At 36.8% G+C, this 21,531-nt stretch overlaps 4 protein-coding genes across 4 annotated transcripts; 2 read left to right on the top strand and 2 right to left on the bottom strand.

The window, feature by feature from the left end:
- Window positions 1-734: 734 nt before the first annotated feature.
- LOC111795720 (putative flavin-containing monooxygenase 1) lies at window positions 735-5,047 on the bottom strand. Its single transcript, XM_087123663.1, has 5 exons — window positions 4,540-5,047; window positions 3,125-3,365; window positions 2,883-3,058; window positions 2,402-2,757; window positions 735-1,306 (listed from the first exon to the last, which is right to left on the bottom strand). Exons 1-5 carry the CDS (start codon window positions 4,981-4,983, stop codon window positions 964-966), a joined length of 1,560 nt encoding a protein of 519 aa, XP_086979789.1. The 5' UTR covers window positions 4,984-5,047; the 3' UTR covers window positions 735-963.
- A 5,024-nt stretch (window positions 5,048-10,071) lies between these two features.
- On the bottom strand, window positions 10,072-13,891 carry LOC111794603 (Phosphoglycerate mutase family protein). The gene is made up of 6 exons (XM_023676658.2): window positions 13,732-13,891; window positions 13,102-13,182; window positions 11,946-12,074; window positions 11,779-11,841; window positions 10,989-11,113; window positions 10,072-10,419 (listed from the first exon to the last, which is right to left on the bottom strand). Exons 1-6 carry the CDS (start codon window positions 13,822-13,824, stop codon window positions 10,227-10,229), a joined length of 684 nt encoding a protein of 227 aa, XP_023532426.1. The 5' UTR covers window positions 13,825-13,891; the 3' UTR covers window positions 10,072-10,226.
- Window positions 13,892-14,056: 165 nt separating this feature from the next.
- On the top strand, window positions 14,057-16,554 carry LOC111795728 (SEC1 family transport protein SLY1). The gene is made up of 2 exons (XM_023678292.2): window positions 14,057-14,216; window positions 14,362-16,554. Exons 1-2 carry the CDS (start codon window positions 14,186-14,188, stop codon window positions 16,197-16,199), a joined length of 1,869 nt encoding a protein of 622 aa, XP_023534060.1. The 5' UTR covers window positions 14,057-14,185; the 3' UTR covers window positions 16,200-16,554.
- Window positions 16,555-17,586: 1,032 nt separating this feature from the next.
- On the top strand, window positions 17,587-21,457 carry LOC111795917 (isocitrate dehydrogenase [NAD] regulatory subunit 1, mitochondrial-like). Its single transcript, XM_023678557.2, has 4 exons — window positions 17,587-18,269; window positions 18,709-18,948; window positions 19,904-19,982; window positions 21,012-21,457. The coding sequence occupies exons 1-4, from the start codon at window positions 17,733-17,735 to the stop codon at window positions 21,284-21,286; spliced, it is 1,131 nt and encodes a 376-aa protein (XP_023534325.1). The 5' UTR covers window positions 17,587-17,732; the 3' UTR covers window positions 21,287-21,457.
- The last annotated feature ends 74 nt before the right edge of the window (window positions 21,458-21,531 follow it).

Genomic DNA, 21,531 nt, shown 5'->3' with positions numbered 1-21,531 from the left:
AGCATATCATGAATGTCTCTAATTGTCTCTAATTTGTGCTTAGGACATGAGTTTAGAACGTGATGATTCTATTTAGTCTACTAATTCTTGCAAATTTCTCTTACCGTGCGTGTGCGTTGTGTGCTTAGTTAGAGACAATGGGTTTTCTTTTTCGAGTTTCCCCTCAAGGTTTTTAGAACGTGTCAACTAAGGAGTGGTTTCCACACCCTTATAAAGAATGATTGGTTCTTATCCCTACTGATGTAGGATCTCACAATCCACTCCCTTCGAGGCCCAACGTCCTCACTCACACTTATTCCCTTCTCTAGTTGATGTGGGAACCCCCAATCCACCCCCTTCGGGCTCAGCGTTGTTACTAGCACACCGCCGCGTGCCCATCCCTTTGTAGCTCAACCTCATCGCTAACACATCGTCCGGTGTCTAGCTTTGATACCATTTGTACCAGCCCTAAGTGCTGTTTGGACTTTCTCTTCCGGGTTTCCCCTCAAAGTTTTTAGAACACGTATGCTAGGGAGAGATTACTATGCCCTTATAAAGAATGATTCGTCATCCTCCCCCACCGACGTTGGATCTCACATATTTGATCAAGATGGAGTCTTACATTCAAGTTCGAAATTTGTACTAAACATAAATAGATATTGTTAGTTATACTACAAAAAAGACTTAGCAAGCAAGTCGGTTAGAAATAGGGGTATACATTGCACTCAAACGGACCCAAATTTGATCATTTGAACTAAAATAACGAGAACATTTATTCAATGAAATAACATATCATATTTTATTCAATCTCTCACTCATTTGGTTCATAACCATGTGTACAAAAAAGAAAAGAAAAAAAACACAGCTTGACTAACCAGAAGAACCAAATGGAGGCGTTCAAATTGCATTACTTTCTTATTGGGGCTAAGGAAATGCAATTGTTATTGGATATGATAGGGCGAATGGCCCTTTTTCCCCCTATTTTCAAGGAGTGGCATAATCTGAAGGACCATGAGGCACAAACAAGTTCGCAAAAAGGCCCTTTTTCCTCATGGGGTTCCACCCCATGTCCTTGCAGAGCAGATCACTGTACCAAATATGCACGATGGCAAGGCAAGCTCGCTTGGAGAAAGGGCCTGAGTAATACGTCAAGCTCTTCTCCCAGTTGGCTATGTCCTTCTCCATCTCCTTGATGCTGGGTAGCTTGAACGTGCCGTCCAGAAACTCCGCCACCCATCGGCACCGCAGCTCGGAGGTGAACAAGTTTGAAGGGCTTTCTGTAAACCCAATCACAGCTAGCTGTGGGATTCTGGGATGAATGCATTGCCTGATCAAATGTGACATAAACATCAATCAGAAACTCATCCAGCGCAAGAACATGTGCAGTTCTCAACCAATACCTCATTGTAAATCCGCAGTAGAAGGCAATATAGATACACTTTCTTTTTACTAATTCTAATATGTGAAGGAAACGTAGCACATTGTCATTAAGTAATCCAAGTTAATAGCCCCATAAACTTCCATTAGACACTCAAAGAATCCTATTAGAACAACTGAGAGCCTGATAGAAATTCAATATGAAGGAATAAGAATCATAGTTTCAATAGGCCACCCATGTTTTCAGTCTCTTTGTTTCCCATTTGGAGAAATGATGGGAGAGGGTCCCTGTAGTTATGTACCCATGAATATATGCGAGAGAACTTGCAAGTAAATATTTCAAATAGTTGATTTCGAATCTACATTTAACTGTTATCAAGAGGCAGGTATATTGAATAGTTTTTCAACGACCCTACCAGACAAGTGTGGATTTGGCTAAAGGTCATTGTTACTTGAGTTATTGCAGATGCAATGACCCAAACCCACTGGTAGCAGATATTGTTTGTTTTGACTCGTCACATATTGTCGTTAGCCTCACGGTTTTAATATGCGTCTACTAGGGAGAGGTTTTCACACCCTTATAAAGAATACTTCATTCCCCTCTCCAACTGAGGTGGGATCTCACAATCCACCACCCTTGGAGGCCCAACGTCCTCGTTGGCACATGACTAGGTGTCTGGCTCTGGTAACATTTGTAATGGTCCAAACCTACTACTAGCAAATATTGTCCACTTGGCCCGTTACGTAGACAGTCTCGCAATTTTAAAACGTGTCTACTAGGGAGAGATTTTCACACTCTTATAAAAAATGCATCTTCTCCTCTCCAACCGATTGGGATCTCAGAGCAGATGTTCTACTTTAGACTACACTTATATGAGATGGATTCCTACCAATATCTAGTCAGGTAAAGGTACAATATCTCAAACAGCATACTAGTCTCATCTTTCACCAGTTAACAAGTAACTAAACAATTCAAGATAATGTCATAGCAATTCAAAAGTTGGAAGGGGTGAAACAGGGATATAGATTCAAACGAAAGACTAACCTGTACAAGGGAATCACTGAATCGTGAAATGTCATGCAATCCCGAAAAGTAGCGGAAGTAAAGATTTGTTTAAGCTTTTGATCACCTCTAAATCCAGTAGCCAAAATGACCAAATCTGAGCGAATCGGTTTGGTTTCTCCTTCAATCATAACACCGTCTTCACAGAACCAGAAACTCTGTGATTTCTTCAATATAATGCTTCCTTCGTCCACCTTTTCGTAGAATTTCTCAGGCAGGCTTGCAAGTAAACATGAACTGATGTCTTGCAGAAAGCCATGGGTTGGAACCATGCCGTATTTGGCCAGTCCGTGCTTCCTCGTTGCGTAGGTTTCCACAATCTTTGCGAACAACCATCTCTACAAAAAAAAAAAAAAAAAAAAAAAAAAAAAAAAAAAAAAAAAAAAAGAACCACAATAGAAACCCTAGAGATTCAAAACAGACAAAAAGAAATGAGCGAGCGAGAGGGAGAGGTGATAATTACAATTGGGGAAAGAATAACCGCAAGGAGATAGAGGAGAAAGCTCTCGCCAGGCTTGTGAATGAGAAGCTCGGCGAATCGACTCATATAGAGAAAAGTCAAAGGGATTCCCCATGGATGATGATCAGGAAGGTTCCAGTGCGCGGTTCTATAGAGCAGGGTGCAGGGATTCCTCGGACCTGCAAATCATAGAAAAAGAAGAATAAGAAACGGAGAAAGAGAAGGAGAAATGGAGGGAAAATCACCATTGGCATTGGCGCATTCCATGGCGAGATCAAGAGCTGACTTCTGGAGACCAACGACGGTGACTTGCTTGTCCTTGATGAGGTTGGAAGCAGTGTCGAAATCCATGGCGGAATACTGGAGAGAGTGAAGAACTTTACCGGATTTGAAAGCTTCAGGGCCGCCATTAGGAGGGAATTCAGGGATGTTCGGAACGTCGCTGAATCTTCCGATGCAGAGTATAACGAAGTCCACCACAATCTCCTGCACATCCCCACGCCCTTGTCTTTAATATATATATACTTTTTAATATATTTTTTTTAATTTTCATCCTAAACTTTCAAAATGTCTTCTAAATATATGACATTCTAATTTTGTAATTAAAAGGTCTTTAATTATTAAAATTTTCTTTAAATATTAAATAGATTATTAGACATAAAAAAATTAATGTATTTATTATTCTTTTAAAATTTTCATTTTTAATATATTTTTTATTACAAATTTGTAAAAAATAAATTAATATATTTCATCCCTCTACTCTATAACAGTATAATTTTTAACCTTAATTTTAATATTATTATAATCTTATTTTTTTTAATATAGCAAATATATATATATATATTGAAAATATATTTATTTAAAATGGGGCGAGTAGGGATGGGGAATATAATCTCGTCCCGACCCTATTTATCTATCAGGTAAAAAATATTTGGGAATTCTTCCCTATTCAGTGGTTAAAATGGACATCCGATACTCTCATCAGGTGTGGTTTATTATTATTATTATAAATTAAAATATTATAGAAAACATGGAAGAGATAACAAATAATAGAATGGTAAAGACAAAGATGATGAGATTTGGGAGTATCATCCCATACAAATTCAATAATTTTGCCAATTTTTTCAAATAAAATAATTCTCTGCCAATTAGAATATTTGAATGTTATATTATTCCCTTTGGGTTTTACAATTTTTTACCAAAGAATTTTGCCTCAATTTTCTCCTTTTATTCCAATATTATACACGTTTTAAAAAAGTATATAATAATTTAGATATTTTTCTTATACTTAATTTCATAAAATATTTATGAAAATCATTGAAAGTAAGACCAGAATCTCACGGTATCGTCAATATTTATAAATTAATACTATACCTAATAATTGATGGTTACACCATCCTCTAATATTCGACAAATAAAAAAAAAATTAAAAGTAATTGTGTCTTAAAAGTTAAATTTTAATTATACATAGATTATTATTAATTTTTATTTTATTGATATTTTCAGTTTTTTTATTTTTGTTTTTAATTTGTAATTTTAAGTTTTTATTAATATATATTAATAGAAAATATAAAATCAAAAGTTTACAAAAAAAAAATGTAGAAAAATCAAAATGGCAAGGAATCGATATACGTGTTGAAAAGGCAAATGATAAACTCACCTCGAGTGGGTCATTAGTCCGAGCATCAACGACATTGAGCCTCCATTTACGGCGTTCACTGAAAGCCTCGCCGGAGCCGCCCCAAAGAGTCCAACCGTCAATCTCCTCATCGGAGCAGCCTTCACAGTCGATACTCATGACTTTCGTGTTAAATCGGATGTGCTTCATCAATCCGAAATGGTCGGCGTAAGATTTGAGGTAATCGAGAACTTGATTGTACTTCGGAAATTCTTCCGTCACCGATTTCGGCCAGGGGAAATCGGAGAACCGGTACATCTCTTTCGGCGTCTGCAGCGCCGTCGTCTGCAGCGTCTCGGTCCAAACACCGCCAATGGCGCCTCTCGCCTCGAAGACGATCGGAATGAATCCTTTGGATAGAGTGAACTTGCAGGCCGCTAGTCCGCTTACTCCGGCGCCGATTATCGCCACTTTCTTCGGTTCCATCGTCTTCTCCGATTTCCTCTCTCTTTCTCTCTCTCTCTCCTCCTCCGATTTCGCTCTGTTCTGTTTCTCTGTACATTTATATATTTGGGAGTTTTGCTTCACTTTTTTTTTTTTTTAAATTTAAATAATTTAAATTAAAATAAAAACAGTTTACCTGCTAAATTTGGATATTTTAAGATTTCTTTTAATATATTAATTCTTTTTTTCATATTTACCTATACTTTTAAATATTCAATTTTATTTTTTTATATATTCAATCAAACTTAAAATCGACCATTCTTAATTTGCAACGGTGAATTTAGACTTTTTATTTTTATTTTTAATTTGTATAATTAATAAACTAATTTTAAAATTATTAAAAATATATAAATTAAACTTAGATGTTGATTTAAAATCTACCGGCAAAAATGATATTTTAATCTTTTTAAGAAAAATTATTCGATAAATATCGATATTTATATAATTATTTTAAAGAAAATATAACAAAACAGATAATTAAATTAATATGTATGTCAAACTCGCCTAAAGTATTATACCTTATAGAAGTATTATTGGTCGTAAAATGTTCGGGAGTATATTTTAAATACACGCATAAATAATGATTGAATGATAATAGCTGACTATAGAAACTCCGACCCAATTAAATAAACCTAAAAATAGAAACTAAAACATACATTTAGTGAGAAAATGAGAGTTAAAAGAATCATTTAATTAGTGAACTTAAGTTAAGTCATTAATAATATATACCTTCCTTTTATAGGTTAAAAATGTCTGTTTTGAATAATTTAAATACTTTTAGAAAGTATATATTTTTAATAAAAATATTATTGTATCTTTTTTTTTTCGATCTCCTAAATTTTCGTGGTTATGAAAATGACCAAATTACCCTCCACTACCTCGTTAGCCCTATCAACAACTAACTTTGGTGACCACAATATGACGACGATTTTAGGGACCATGGTCAGATCAATTTGATGACCACTCTATTTATCATTGGTTGATGTTAGTCAATCGAATATAGTATTTTTAATACAAATTTAAAGTTATTAATTTATAGTAATAATTGTCGGTTTCGTAGTCATCTCAAATTCTTTTTCCGTGCCCAGAGATTTTTTTGAGGGAACGAGTGATTAGCTTCCGTTTTCAGAACGTTCATTTCTAGTGCTTCGAAAAAGAGTATTTTACATTTTAGCTTGTCTAAATAGGTTTAATAATCTGTTTATTCGATGGGTCGATCTGGTGCTCTGCATAAAATATTCTGACTCAAACACGTAATCAGTGAATTTTCTTTCGACATAGGTCACTATGAAGGTAGCGGGCCACGTTCGGTGGTGATGCAAAAAATAAAATAACATAAATTCAAAATAATTATAAAAAATAATATAAATTTAATTTAATAAGGAAAATGAATGATGTGGTGAGAGGAAAAGAAAACTTACATTTAAAATGTAATTATAAAAGAAAAGATAAATATAATGAGACAAAGAAAATATTTGGGATTGCGGGAATCACGTGACTGATACGGTGTCCTTTTGGCCGTTTTCAATTAAAGGTCACCTTAGGGTATCGAATCATTCCAATGCACTGATTACATTATTGATTATATTATTATTATTATAAGATTCAAAACTATATTATATAACTTGTCTGACACCTAATAATAAATTTACTTGAACCGATTAAACGTAAGAAAAACGTGCTAAATTAGTCGAATTAAAGGGAAAAAAATGAATAGAATGATGGACTTAAATCTCTCTGAATCATGGAGAATCAGTTCAAAACAATGAAGAACTGGTCGAACTTAGGTCGAACTTAGGTCGAACTGATCAAGTCTAAGCTTCAATCTAATGGAACAGTGGAAAACCGATCGAGTCTGGGCTTGAACTAAACCACACAACACACATTGAATCAATTGTGGCCCAGTAGATCGATTGTCTTCCTCGTGTGGGTGCGGTCAAACTTAGGTCGAATTGGCTGAGTTTAAGCTTCAATATGATGGAACAGTGGAGAACTGATCGAGTCTGGGCTTGAGCTAAACCACACATATTGAATCAATTGTGGCCCAGTAGATCGATTGTCTTCCTCGTGTGGGTGCGGTCAAACTTAGGTTGAATTGATCGAGTTTAAGCTTCAATCTGATGGAACAGTGGAGAACCGATCAAGTCTGAGCTTGAACTAGGCCACACGTGTTGAATCAATTGTGACCCATTAGATCGATTGTCTTCCTCGTGTGGGTGAGGTCAAACTTAGGTCCAATTGGCCAAGTTTAAGCTTCAATCTGATGGAACAGTGGAGAACCGATCGAGTGTAGGCTTAAACTAAACCACACACGTTGAATCAATTATGACCCATTAGATCAATTGTCTTCCTCGTGTGGGTGAGGTCAAACTTGCGTCGAATTGGCCGAGTTTAAGCTTCAATCTAATGGAACAATGGAGAATTGATCGAATCTGAGCTTAAACTAGGGCACATGTGTTGAATCAATTGTGACCCACTAGATCGATTGTCTTCCTCGTATGGGTGCTTACAGCTTCGTTCCTTCTTCTCTGCTCGGTTCATGTAATGACGTTGAGAAATCAATGGAACGAGGGATAAGGATGCACGTGTATATGGGTAGACCTGATTTTATCTTATTTTTCGAATCTCTAATATTGAGGTAAATTGTAGTAATTATTTTTTAAATTAATTAAAATGTATTTATTTAATATATAAATATAGAATAAGATATATTCATTGAGTAACGTACATTATTCCTTTATATCATATGTCCAATTATTTAGGTAAATCCATTATTCTCAACTTGAAAAATGTCACAAATGGATGAATTCACGCAATTCTAAATTCCATATTTTATTTATTTTAATTAATTATTCGTTTTTTTAATGGAATTTTATTTATTTATTAATTAATTAAATATTCACGCAATTCTATTTCCACCCAGCCTCCTCAACGTGTTGTCCATGCCACCCTTCCATCTTTTTTTTATTATTATTTTAGCGGTTTATCTTAAAATTTTAAAATATAAAATTCAGATCTAAAACTATATATTATAAATATATATGTATATTATTTGTATAAAGTTTTTAAAAAATGTATTAAATATGATGATGACAGAAAAAAAACAAATTAATACTAACATGTCTCGTGCCTTACACCTCATGTGTCTCGTGGTTTATATTTTGTTCCGATGTATATGGGTTTAGTTAGAGACTCGGACAGAATAAAGTTAACAATCCAACTCAATATAACCCTTTATTTTTCGGGTTTGATGTTTTTTTTTTTTATTGTTTTTTTTACTTATCTAGTAATCTAAAATTTTAAATTAAATTAAGTACGTTAATTAAATTATTATATTATAAAATTTATATTTAAAGATGGTTATAAATTTGAAATTATGAAAATTAAATTTTACGAATCAGAATCGATAGTCTAAATTGTTACCAGGTCCAAATCAAATAATTTAAAATTTTAAAATAATAAAATAAGCTTAATTATTATTATTATTATTATTATTTTTTTTCAATTCATTTAATATAATATATATATATATATATATATATATATATATATATAATTAAAATAGTGGGAATAATATAATTACATTTATATATTAAAAACATTAATTCAAAAGTAAAAAGAAGAAGAAACGATTGTTGAGGTCATCTTCTTCAATAAGTCCGGCGAGGAGTTGCCGGAATTCAAACGACAGCTCAAAGCTCTCCGGTGAGCAGAGCAAATTTCCGGTGGTGCAAGAGAATGGGCTTGGTGATGGCGGCTTGTAATCTCGATGCCAATTCATCGGAACCCGATCCATTTTCATGTATGGCAGCACCCATCACCGTCTGAAATATTTGCAGGGGGTCCCATGGCTGACCACCAAGATGGCGCACCTGCAAAACCTAAGGTCCGATAACTTTTATTATTAAATTAGTCGATGTTACCATAGTTCAACGGTAATTAACAAAATCTCCCGTGCTCCAATTTATTATACTATAAATATGTATAAGATATGCCGAAATTTTGAATTGGGTTAATGAAATTGTGAACCTACAATCTCACGTAGGTTAGAGAGGGATTTTTTTTACGTTTGTAAAGAATGTTTCATTCTACTCTACAACTGACGTGTGATCTGACAATTTAGGACTAGCGTCCTCGCTAATACACAATCTTAAGAACATGTACAGTTCTCAACCAATGCCTCATTTTAATACTTTTAACGATGGACCAACGTGTATTAGAGAAATAAGTTTACAGAGTTCAAACTTGAAACTGATGTAATGGGCTCACATCGGTTGACTTAGATTTTAAAGGACAGAATCGAACTTTCATTAAGGATATATTCATGACAACAACTTAAGCTAACCACGTAAGTGGCCTTACTATTAACATGATTATATTTGATGTTGACACGTACTCCGTGGTTCTGCATGTGTCATATATACTGATATGTGTGAATTGTTTGTGAATCGAGATGCTTATGATATGTGATGATAAGTGAATTATGGTACGATGTGTTTAATGATATGTTTGAGAGAGGATAAAAGCATATGTGTTTAATGATATGTTTGAGATAGGATAAGAGGTGCACAAAACGTAATCTAACATAGGAGTAAGATACGTTCATGAAACGTTAAGGTTAGATTATAGGTTAGATTATATACCGAAGTGCTATGGATATGAAAGATTAATAAAAGAATACGGTTAAATACATCTACTGGGCAGGCGAAAAAAAAAAAAAAATAATTGATCCTTTTTTTTTATTTTGTCTTTATGCATTTTTAAAATAAAAAAAACCCCTTTCAATTAACTTTTAAAATTAATAATTTTGTCTATAAAATTTGAATTGAATTTGGGATTTCAAAATTAATATTTTTAATTAATTTATAAATTTCAAATTTAAATTTTAATGGGTGTATGAACATATAAATCATTTCAATTCATTTAAAAATACATATAATTAAAATTTAGCTATTAAGTCCTTAGATCAATTAATACCAATTTTTTTAAGGACCATTTAGAAAAAAATTTTAAAATTTATTAATTTTAAATCTCCCAAACAAAAATATTAATTATAAAAAAAAATCGAAATTAAAATAGCGGAATAATATAATTACTATATTTTGCCGCCCAAATCTGAAATTCAATCTTTTATATATTAAAAACATTAATTCAAAAGTAAAAAGAAGAATAAACGATTGTTGAGGTCATCTTCTTCACTAAGTCCGGCGAGGTGTTGCCGGAATTCAAACGACAGCTCGAAGCTCTCCGGTGAGCAGAGCAAATTTCCGGTGCTGCGAGAGAATGGGCTTGGTGATGGCAGCTTGTAATCTCGATGCCAATTCATCGGAACTCGATCCATTTTCATGCGTGGCAGCTCCCATCACCGTCTGAAAGATTTGCAGAGGGTCCCCATGGCTGACCACCAAGACGGCGCAACTGCAAAACGTAAGATCCAATAATTGAGTTAATGAAAATTTGAACCTACAATGTCGTATCTATCGAGATTCTAATATATCTTATGTATAGGTTGACGATAGTGTTCGATTAATCCAAGTCGAACATATTTGTAATAGTCCAAACCCACCACCAACAGGTATCGTCATCTTTGAGATTTTCCGAGCTTCCACTCACAGTTTCCATACCTTTATCAAGAATGCTTTGTTCTCCTCTTCAATTGATGTGGGATCTCACAATCCACCTCCTTCAAGGTCCAACGTCCTCGCTGGCACACAACCCAGTGTTTATCCCCTTTGGAATTCAGCGTCCTTGCTGGCACACCGCCCGATGTCTGATTTTGATACTATCTATAACAACCTAAGCCCATCGCAATATTGTCCTCTTTCGACTTTTCCTTTCGAACTTTCCCTCAAGATTTTTAAAAAGCGTATGCTAGGAGAGGTTTTCACACCCTTATAAAGAATGTTTCGTTTTTCTCTTTGGTTCGAGATGTGATCTCACGATTGATTGATAGGATTATGACAGAGGAGGATATAAATATGGTATACCCTTGAAATTGAGACTCCATTTGAAGCACTGCTTTGGCAAGTCTTGAAGCAACATCTTCAACGCTTTCTCCACCTTCAGGCCGCTTGAATGGATCTTCCTCATCAAGAGCCCAGATTTCTGCATACTGTTTAAGATGAACCAACACAAAATCAACAAAGCCTCAGCTGAAATGGCATGAAAGATTCAAAGATTTCAGTGAATTTCTTCGCAATCTCTAATAACAATGTTTTACCTTGAAAAGGTCGAAATCAACTCTTCCATAGAAATAGGAAGATAAGATGAGAGTAGTCTTACCACTTCTCTTTCAGATCCACTAAAACGCTACATCCCACTAAATTTTTATTTTGTATTCTCATATATCTGTGAGTGTTTGAGTAGCTTGTATACACCTTGACTAATCTTACCGAACAACCCTTTGACACTTCAACGCTTAGTTTCTAAGGTAGCTCGTAGGATATTAAATCCTAGTAGGTGGTCACCTAAGAAGCACATGGACTTTAGTTTGGCTAGCATATGCGTGTCCAAAATGTGTTGGACCCTTGGACACACTTTTGGACACGTATGGGACACTTGCTACCTATTGTTAGACACGTGTCGAACACTTGTTAAGTATAATAAACTTATGACTTAGTTTCCTTGTCTTATTGGTGCTTATTCAGTGGCCACCATGGCTTAAACCCCGATATCACCATTAATATTTCCAAGAAATTGAAAACTCAGACATTCTGAACTGTAACTTTTCATGACAGCAAAAACACAATCAAGAACAAGTAATGGCTGTTATCTTACTTTGTCATGAGACAAAAGCTCAAATGAAGGACCAAAGTAGCGTTCCCTGAGATCTTCCATCATCTGCAAATGATCAGTTGGAGGAAGATGAAGAACATATTGAATCAGAAAAGTGGTCTACCAGATTCTTCACAGAAGCACAAATGGAAAGAAAACAGTTCTTTTACCTTACACTGAGGGTTTTCAAATGGAAGATTCAGTGCAGATGCAGCCACTTTAGCTGTATGGATTGTTCTTGAGAATGGTGAATAGCAAATCCGAACATTTTCGAGCGGTATGGAATTTTCCTTCAACTCCTGCACTTGTGATATAGATTTTTCCATTAAAACGAGTGAATCTAAGATGCATCATTACTTTCATTATCGAGATTGAGCTAGAATGACAACGACTGATTGCAGTCGACTTAGATACAAGGCAGATTAGATTGAGATGATAGTTCATTCAGGCCAAGAGCCTAAGCCCACCGTTAGCAGATAGTGTCCTCTTTGAACTATCTCTTTCGGGCTTCTCCTCAAGGTTTTTAAAATGCATATGTTATGGAGAGGTTTTCACACCCTTATAAAGAATGCTTCGTTCCCCTCTCGAATCGATATGGGATCTCACAGTTCACCCCATTTGGGACTAACACTTGTTTCCCTCTCCAATTGATGTGGGATCTCATAATCCATCCTCTCCAAGGCCCTACTTGCTGACACTCGTTCCTCTCTCCAATCGACGTGGAGATCTCACAAATCCACCCCCGGTCCAACGTTCTCGCTGGCACACTACCCGGTGTCCACCCCTCTTTGGAGCTCAGTGTATTCGCTGGCACACCACCCCGGTGTCTAGCTCTGATATCATTTATAACAGCTCAAGCCCACCGCAGATATTGTCCCCTTTGGGCTTTTTGTTTCGGGCTTCCCCTCAAGGTTTTTAAAATGCGTCTACTAGGAAGAGATTTCCACACCCTTATCTAACCGATATGGGATCTCATAGGTCCAGTTCGCTAGTGCTATCATGTTGTGTATTTGGCTTAAAAGAAACCAAAGAACTTCCAGAGGATTATTAATGTCTTATGGGATCTTATCAAGCTTGCTCTTCTTCTTGGTGTCAGGTCTCTTTTTCTGTAGCTATGATCTTGAACAAATTATTGCTAATTGGAACGCCTTTTTGTAATCTTCTTGACATCACTACTCACTAACTCGTGAGGATTTTCAGAAGAATTACAATCCTGTTCTGAAATGTTTGGCTCATATTCGTTATGCCCGTTTGCTTATGACAACAAATCATGAAATTACAAACAAAGGACAGGCTTCCCAAATCTATAAACACATTACAAAATACCTTTAAGAATTGTTCTCCAGCCAACTGCGCCTGTCCAACACCCTCAGAAGCCAGTTGATACTCAGGGAGGGTACCATTTTCCTACAGTAGAATCAAACTCTCAGTCAATTAGCCTGTTCTTCATTCTTCTTCTCAATCAACCGACATGCAAAAACTCCAAGAACATGTCCTATCACAAGCACAGACCCTTAAGAAACACTACAACAGATTCAAGCAGAAAAATGTATAATCGAACTCCAAGAACATGTCCTATCACAAGCACAGATAAGAAACGCTACAAATTCAAGCAGAAAAATGTAAAATCAAACTCCAAGAACATGTTCTATCACACAAATTCAAGCAGAAAAGTGTGAAATCCATCATAATTTGAAGCATAAAATCAGCATTAACGAACATCCCAATTCATTTCACGCATGAACAGAAAAAGAAAACAGTCATTTCTGAAACATATTTCGCGAAAAGGCAATCCAAAACCACGCAAATGGCCGTCCGATCATTCTTTGGCCAAAAGAACAATCTGAGAAATTCTCCACAGCAAATCAAAATCAGACAAGAACCAAGAAAAACACCATATTCTAACAAGCCAAACAGCAAACGAAGAATAAAACAACGGATCAAATAGTCACAGACTATAGAAGAAACGATGAGGCCCTTCTCATTGGGAATGCTCTTGCCATGCCTGAGAATCCAATATCTGTTGCGTAGAAAAGGCGCCGTCGCCATTCTCTCGAAACTCCCCTCCCTGCTTCTCTTCAGCCGTTTACACACCACTACGATTCTTCAATCGCTTCTGTGAATTTTTTGTACGTTTTTTACAATCAGTCAGCCAATGAGAAGCCTCCACGTCAACCATGGTCGAGGACTAAGTCAATGGTAATGACGTGGCAAGATTTGATTCGTTCTTAAGATATGAGCGGCCGTAGAGAAGTATATGTTCAGTTATCTCCTTCAACCTACCGTCACATTTCGACATTTCGACATTTCGACAATTCGATTCGACGAATCGACGAAACAAATCCTTCGAATTCGAAGCTTTCGATTCCCTCTGGAGAACAAGAGGACTGAACACGAACTAAGAATCTCCATGGCTTTAAACCTTCGCCAAAAGCAAACAGGTACCGATTTCTCTCTCTCTTTCGCTCTGTTTCGTTCTCTAGATCCCAGTTTTGACGAGTGATCTGGACGAAATAGATCCTACATTGATGTTTTGAATTGGAATTTGTTTGTGTGTTTGATTCAAACTTCTTTTGAATAATACAGAATGTATAATTCGAATGTTGAATTTGAACCAGCCGGTGAACTCGACATCGACCGCGAACGAAGAGGTTTACAAGATCTTGATCTTCGACAGATTTTGCCAGAACATACTGTCGCCTTTGATTCATGTCAAGGATCTTCGCAAACATGGGGTCACTCTTTATTTTCTCATCGACAAGGATCGGAAACCTGTTCACGATGTGCCTGCTGTCTATTTCGTCCAACCGAGTAAGATCAATATAGATAGAATTGTTGCTGATGCTTCTCGTTTCCTCTATGATAGCTTTTACTTAAACTTCTCTTCTTCGATTCCTCGTCCTCTCCTTGAGGATCTCGCATCTGGAACTCTGAATTCAGATTCGGTTCAACGAATCGCGAAGGTGCACGACCAGTATTTAGAATTCGTTACATTGGAAGATAATTTGTTTTCGTTAGCTCAGAAGAGTATATATGTTCAATTGAACGATCCCTCTGCTGGAGATCGTGAAATTGAGGAGATTATAGAGAGAATCGTTAGTGGATTGTTTAGTGTTTTGGCTACGCTGGCTGTAGTGCCTGTTATTCGATGCCAACGAGGAGGGCCAGCAGAAATGGTTGCCTCGGCATTGGATCAGAGGTTGAGAGATCATTTGTTGTCGAAGAACAATTTGTTTACAGAGGGTGGGGGCTTTGCTAGCTCATTCCAGCGTCCGATTCTGTGTCTGTTCGATCGCAATTTCGAATTATCTGTAGGAATACAGCATGATTTTAGGTACAGACCTTTAGTTCATGATATTCTAGGATTGAAACTGAATAGATTAAGCGTGCAGGGTGAAAAGGGTGGGATGAAATCCTATGAATTAGATAGTTCTGACTCATTTTGGGTGGCAAATGGATCTTTGGAGTTTCCAGAAGTTGCAGTGGAGATTGAAACTCAGTTGAATAAGTATAAGAAGGACGTTGATGAAGTGAATAGAAGAACTGGTGGGACTGATGGAGCTGAGTTTGATGGAACAAATTTGATTGGGAACACAAAGCATTTGATGAATGCTGTGAATTCATTGCCTGAATTGACCGAACGGAAGCAAATTATCGATAAGCATACGAACATTGCCACTGTATTGTTGGGTGAGATCAAGGAGAGGTCTCTTGATTCTTATGCTAAAAAGGAGAACGACATGATGGCTCGAGGTGGTATTGATCGGAACGAGCTCTTGTCTGTGCTAAAAGGGAAGGGTACGAAGACGGATAAGCTTCGATTCGCTGTTATATATCTGATCTCTTCGGAAAGTATAAACCAATCTGAAGTGGAAGCTGTAGAAGCTGCTCTGAGGGAATCAGAAGTTGATACTAGTGCATTTCAATATGTTAAGAAGATCAAGTCATTGAATGTCTCGTTCTCATCAGCAAATTCAGCTAGCAGAAGCAACATTGTGGATTGGGCTGAAAAACTCTATGGACAGTCAATTAGTGCAGTGACTGCTGGTGTTAAAAATCTCTTGTCTAGTGATCGGCAGCTTGCTCTAACTAGGACGGTCGAGGCGTTGATGGAAGGAAAACCGAATCCTGAGATTGATACGTTCCTTGCGTTCGATCCTCGTGCTCCAAAGTCGAGCTCTGGAACCAGTGGCAGCCATCTAAAAGGACCATTCAGGGAAGCAATTGTATTCATGATTGGAGGCGGTAACTATGTCGAGTACGGGAGCTTGCAAGAGCTGGCAATGAATCAGCAGACAGTCAAGCATATAATATACGGTAGCACCGAGATCCTCACCGGAGCCGAGTTCGTGGAGCAGCTATCGCTGTTGGGGCAGAAGATGGGACTTGGCAACGTTGCTCCGCCCCCTCCTCCAGGTCCTTAACTGAACTCCCTTTTGTACAATTTATTTGTTCATTGCACTGCCTTAGATTGGCTAGTTCATTAAAGAAATTGGTCCATATCTGAAACTATTCTAGACAAGAACATTGTGGCTTATAGAATCTGCCTGTCTCGGTTATTTCCCGAGGTCGTTACGTGTTCTTGAAGTCATCAGATCTTGATTGGCCTCGACCTCCCATAATCTGGGAAGAATGCCATTTTGTAGATGTTGTGAGTTTTGTTGAGTTTAAGAACTTTTTTGTATTCTTTGGAAGATCTATGTATTTGGAAAATCACATTTCCTCTTTAAATGATATCTAAAATGATTATTATATGTGTAGGTTGATATCATTTTTCAATTCTCTTGCTGCCTCTTGACTCCCTAACCTTGCTTTATTCTGGCTGTGGTTCATATTTTAATTTTTGAATGGCTTCATTTTTCTATTATTAAATTTGATTTATAACACGTATACGATAATTATTACAATTGTATGTATGCTGGTTGAGTTGGGTCGGATTATGAGTTTTCTTTTCTTAAATGAAATTTTGGACCAACCCAAACTTTATAGACATCTATAATTGAATTCTATTAGCGATAGGCTTCTATCACGGGATAGACTTCATTCATAATGGTGGTCTATCGGAGTAAATTTATCATCAACGATTTAAATTTTTTAAAAAAATACAAATACCAAAATAGAATGAAACTTTATGAATTTTGAAAAAATTGAGAACTATATTGTTATTATTTATTGAATTAAATAAATTAATTAATTTTTTTATTTAAACCTTTTTTGAAAAAAGTATTTTAACTTCGTTCTATTTTTAAAATATAAGAACTAAAATAATAAGGACTAAGAAATATATATAAAGATTAAAAATATAATAAATTTGAAATTTCATTACTAAAATAAGATTTAAGCATAAAATACTTTTAAATTGAGATTTTATTTAATTTTTTTTTAATTCCATTGAAGAATGAACATTTATAATCATAATGAGTTATGATCGGAATTTGCAATTAATAAATAAAATATAAAAAACCATTTTATTTAATGTATTTTTAATAAATTATAATAATAGTTTTAATGCAAGAAAAAAATATAACATGAACCTATTATTAAAATTTAGAAAATAAAATTTAAAGCGATTATTTTTGGGAAAAAAACAATAAATTAATAATAAAACTATTTTTAAGATTTAATAAAAATGATAAAATTTAATGATATTAAAAAGACCAAAATAATATTTTAATATAAATAAAACATTGGTTTTTACATTTTAGAGAGAAAAAAAAAAAAAAAAAAATCGATTCCAAAAATAGAATTTCCTTTCCTCAATAGAATCACCAAAAATCGTTACGTATATATTCTTTTATGTTCGCTTCTTCTTCTTCTTCTTCGAATTTCTCCTCCGTCTATGGCTGATCTTCTTCAACCTCCATTTCTCTCCTCCTTCTTCCTCAACGCCTAACTCTCTCTCTCTCTCTCTCTCTCTCTCTCTCTCTTTCTCTCATCTTCTCCATTTTCACCTCTCTATGGCTGCCCGCAGCGCCTTTCCGATCATATGCCGCCTCGCCTCCCCTTACCGGAGCCGTTTTCAGCTTTCCCCTTTCAATCTATTCTCCGACGCCCGATCCGTCACCTACATGCCGAGGCCTGGAGATGGAGCTCCGCGCGCGGTCACTCTCATTCCTGGAGACGGAATCGGTCCTCTGGTGACTAATGCGGTTGAGCAAGTGATGGAGGCGTTGCACGCTCCTGTCTACTTTGAACGCTACGATGTCCATGGTAATATGAAGCAGGTTCCTCGCGAGGTAATGGAGTCTATTTTTAAGAATAAGGTGTGTTTGAAAGGCGGCTTGATGACTCCGATGGGCGGTGGTGTTAGTTCTCTCAATGTGCAACTGAGGAAGGAGCTCGACTTGTATGCCTCGCTTGTTAATTGTTTCAATTTCCCTGGATTGCTTACGCGTCATGAGAATGTTGATATTGCCGTCATTAGGGAGAACACCGAGGGTGAATACGCTGGCCTCGAGCATGAGGTTATTCCTGGCGTTGTCGAAAGCCTCAAGGTAATATATATAAAATTGTAAATGTTTGTTGATTGTCAGATTTCTTGACCTGTATGGAGTGGTGTAGATGATTTGTAATATGGTGGTTCTCTGATTGATAGAAGTTATCTCTGTTTCATTTTTAAACATCTTGGAGATATACACAATCGTTCTTGGAATGAACAACGAACAAAGCTACAAAACGAATGCTGCAATGCATTAACAATAATTACTTGTTCAATCAGTTGTCTTTCTTAGGTTATCTGTTGGACGAGATCAATTTGACATATCTATAGCATTTTAGTCCGAACCCCCTATTCTTCAAGAATTCAAACAGCTTGCATACAAATGTATACATACACTCTTGTGCTCAATGGTTCATACTCACAATTTGCCGATTATATCCCTCTTGCTCCTCATTTCAATGCAGTAACCTGAAATGTAGCCTGAATTACTGTAGGTGATTACAAAGTTCTCCTCAGAACGCATTGCCAAATATGCATTCGAGTATGCTTATCTGAACAACAGGAAGAAAGTGACGGCTGTACACAAAGCCAATATCATGAAACTTGCAGATGGGTTGTTTTTGGAGTCTTGCAGGGAAGTGGCAACCCAATATCCTATTATCCAATACAATGAGGTTATTGTTGACAACTGTTGTATGCAGCTTGTTTCAAAACCCGAGCAATTTGATGTAATGGTATGTAGCTTTCTAAGCTGATATTTGTTCCATTCCTGGGCATGTCCTTTTGTTTTTTCTTTTCCACCACATGCTAGAATGAAAACAATATCCATTATTTGTGGTCCTTTAGTTGTTTTGAATTCCAGAGTCTCAAATAAGGTGTATAGTTTTGCTCTCTGGTCCCTGACAAATGCTTATTCCTACTTTTGAAACTTGGATCAAGTGGCAATCTGGTTCAAGCTTACAGTGTCTGGAGATTTCTTTCTTTGGGCATGAATATAAGTGGCATGTATAGTTCATTCCTTGAGTTGCTAGACTAGTCAATCTACAGTGATCGGAGACCCAGCACTTAATGGCCCGGTGATTAAAAAGGAACTCTAGTCTTTCTCAATGAATGGGCCATGAGTCGAAATCTCTATAGGCAACTTACCAGGAACATTAATTTTCTTGCACTTTTGCTGATTGGTTTCATATGGTGCGCATTGGTCTTGCGGTGTTTCTTAATTTGGAAGGAAACCTGAGTTAAAAAGCTTGGAGATTGGATTTAGAAATATCTTAGGCTTAGTATCTCTGGTGCTTCTAGTAATTGGAAAATTCTGTTAGATATGGTTAGATTTTGAATGAAATATTTAGGATTCAAGGACCAAGAAAAGTATCTCTTATTTGGACTCCAAGAATCTCTTGTCTAGGAGTCTGCAGCTGAATGTGGACGAGTGAATTGTGAAATTAGTCGAAGTGCATGCATGTTGGTTCGAATACTCACGAACGTTGTTAAAAAAAGTGTATGAGTTCCAATTCATCCCTGTTTTGCTTAATGCTTCTCACTGTTTTTTTCCCCTTACAAGCAAGTTCCTCGCTCTTCTTAGATTGTTGTCTATTTTGTTTAAGCTTGTACTTCGCCTATTATTTTCTGACCCAAGGCCTTTTTATGTTGAAATTTTGCTAACAAGGTCCTTTTAATTCTTTGGATCAGGTGACTCCCAACCTTTATGGAAATCTAGTAGCAAACACTGCAGCTGGACTTGCTGGAGGCACTGGTCTCATGCCAGGAGGTACAATTACTATCCACTTTCTTTAGGTCCCCTCATTCTGGGAAGATAATGCATACATTCTATATGACATTCTACCTTGGTTGAGGAGGAGAACGAAACACTCTTTATAAGGGTATGGAAACCTTTCCTTAGCAAACGCGTTTTAAAATTTGAGGGAAATTCCGAAAGGAAAAGCCCAAAGAAGACAATATCTCCTAGCGGTAGGCTTTGGCTGTTACAAATGGTAACAGAGTCAGACATCGAGCTATGTGCTAGTGAAGAGGCTAGTCCCCAAAAGAGAGTAGACATGAAGCGGTGTGCCGGACGCTGGGCCCCAAAGGGAGTGGATTTGGTATGGGTCCCATATCGATTGGAGAAAGAAACAAGTGGCTACTCTCCTAGCAGTAGGCTTTGGCTGTTACAAATGGTAACAGAGTCAGACACCGAGCTATGTGCTAGTGAAGAGGCTAGTCCCCAAAGGAGAGTAGACATGAAGCGGTGTGCCAGACGCTGGGCCCCAAAGGGAGTGGATTTGGTATGGGTCCCATATCGATTGGAGAAAGAAACAAGTGGCTACTCTCCTAGCGGTAGGCTTTGGCTGTTACAAATGGTAACAGAGTCGGACACCGAGCTATGTGCTAGTGAAGAGGCTAGTCCCCAAAGGAGAGTAGACATGAAGCCGTGTGCCAGACGCTGGGCCCCGAAGGGGGTGGATTTGGTATGGGTCCCATATCGATTGGAGAAAGAAACAAGTGCCAGCGAGGACGTAGGACCCTGAAGGGGAGTGGATTGTGACATCCCACATTGGTTGAGAAAGAGAACGAAACACCCTCTTACAAGGGTGTGGAAACCTTTCCCTAGAAAACTTTGAGGGAAAACCAAAAGAATATAATAACGGCTAGCGGTGGACTTGAATTGTTACAACTATCTATCTTAAATTTCTACCTTATTTCTACCTAAACAAAAGGCAAGGTTTCACTTGAATGGAGATAAATATGGATGCGTTTTAAAGTGTCGTCTCAGTCGGCATTTGGTAATTGATTGTTACAGGCAACGTGGGGGCAGATCATGCCATATTTGAGCAAGGAGCTTCAGCGGGGAACGTGGGGAATGAGAAAATAGTGGAGCAAAAGAAAGCCAACCCAGTTGCTTTGCTGCTGTCTTCAGCCATGATGCTGAGGCACCTTCAGTTTCCTTCATTCGCCGACAGGCTTGAGAATGCTGTGAAACGGGTGATCATGGAGGACAAGTGCAGGACCAAGGATCTTGGTGGGAACTGCACCACCCAAGACGTTGTCGATGCTGTCATTGCCTTCTTGGACTGACACTGCCTTTTCCAGCTCACTTTCCACCCTCCCAGGTTCTATTTATTTAATTCATTCTATTAGTTTTGAAATTCTTTGTCAAATAACGTGAGGTTATTTGAGTGGCGTTGTTTTGTGGAAAACGAATTTTATTTTGAAAAATTCTAATTTATTAAAACGTATCATTTTTTAGATTGAAACTTAAAGAAATAAATCATTCTGCATAAGATTCGAATTTGAATCTTAAATCCATATCTTTGGACTCC

Source organism: Cucurbita pepo, chromosome 5, assembly GCF_057944985.1.
Source record: "Cucurbita pepo subsp. pepo isolate OVF chromosome 5, ASM5794498v1, whole genome shotgun sequence".
Taxonomy (NCBI): Eukaryota; Viridiplantae; Streptophyta; class Magnoliopsida; order Cucurbitales; family Cucurbitaceae; genus Cucurbita; species Cucurbita pepo.
The sequence above is the reverse complement of the archived record's forward strand: the minus strand, read 5'-3'. Positions and strand labels throughout refer to the sequence as shown.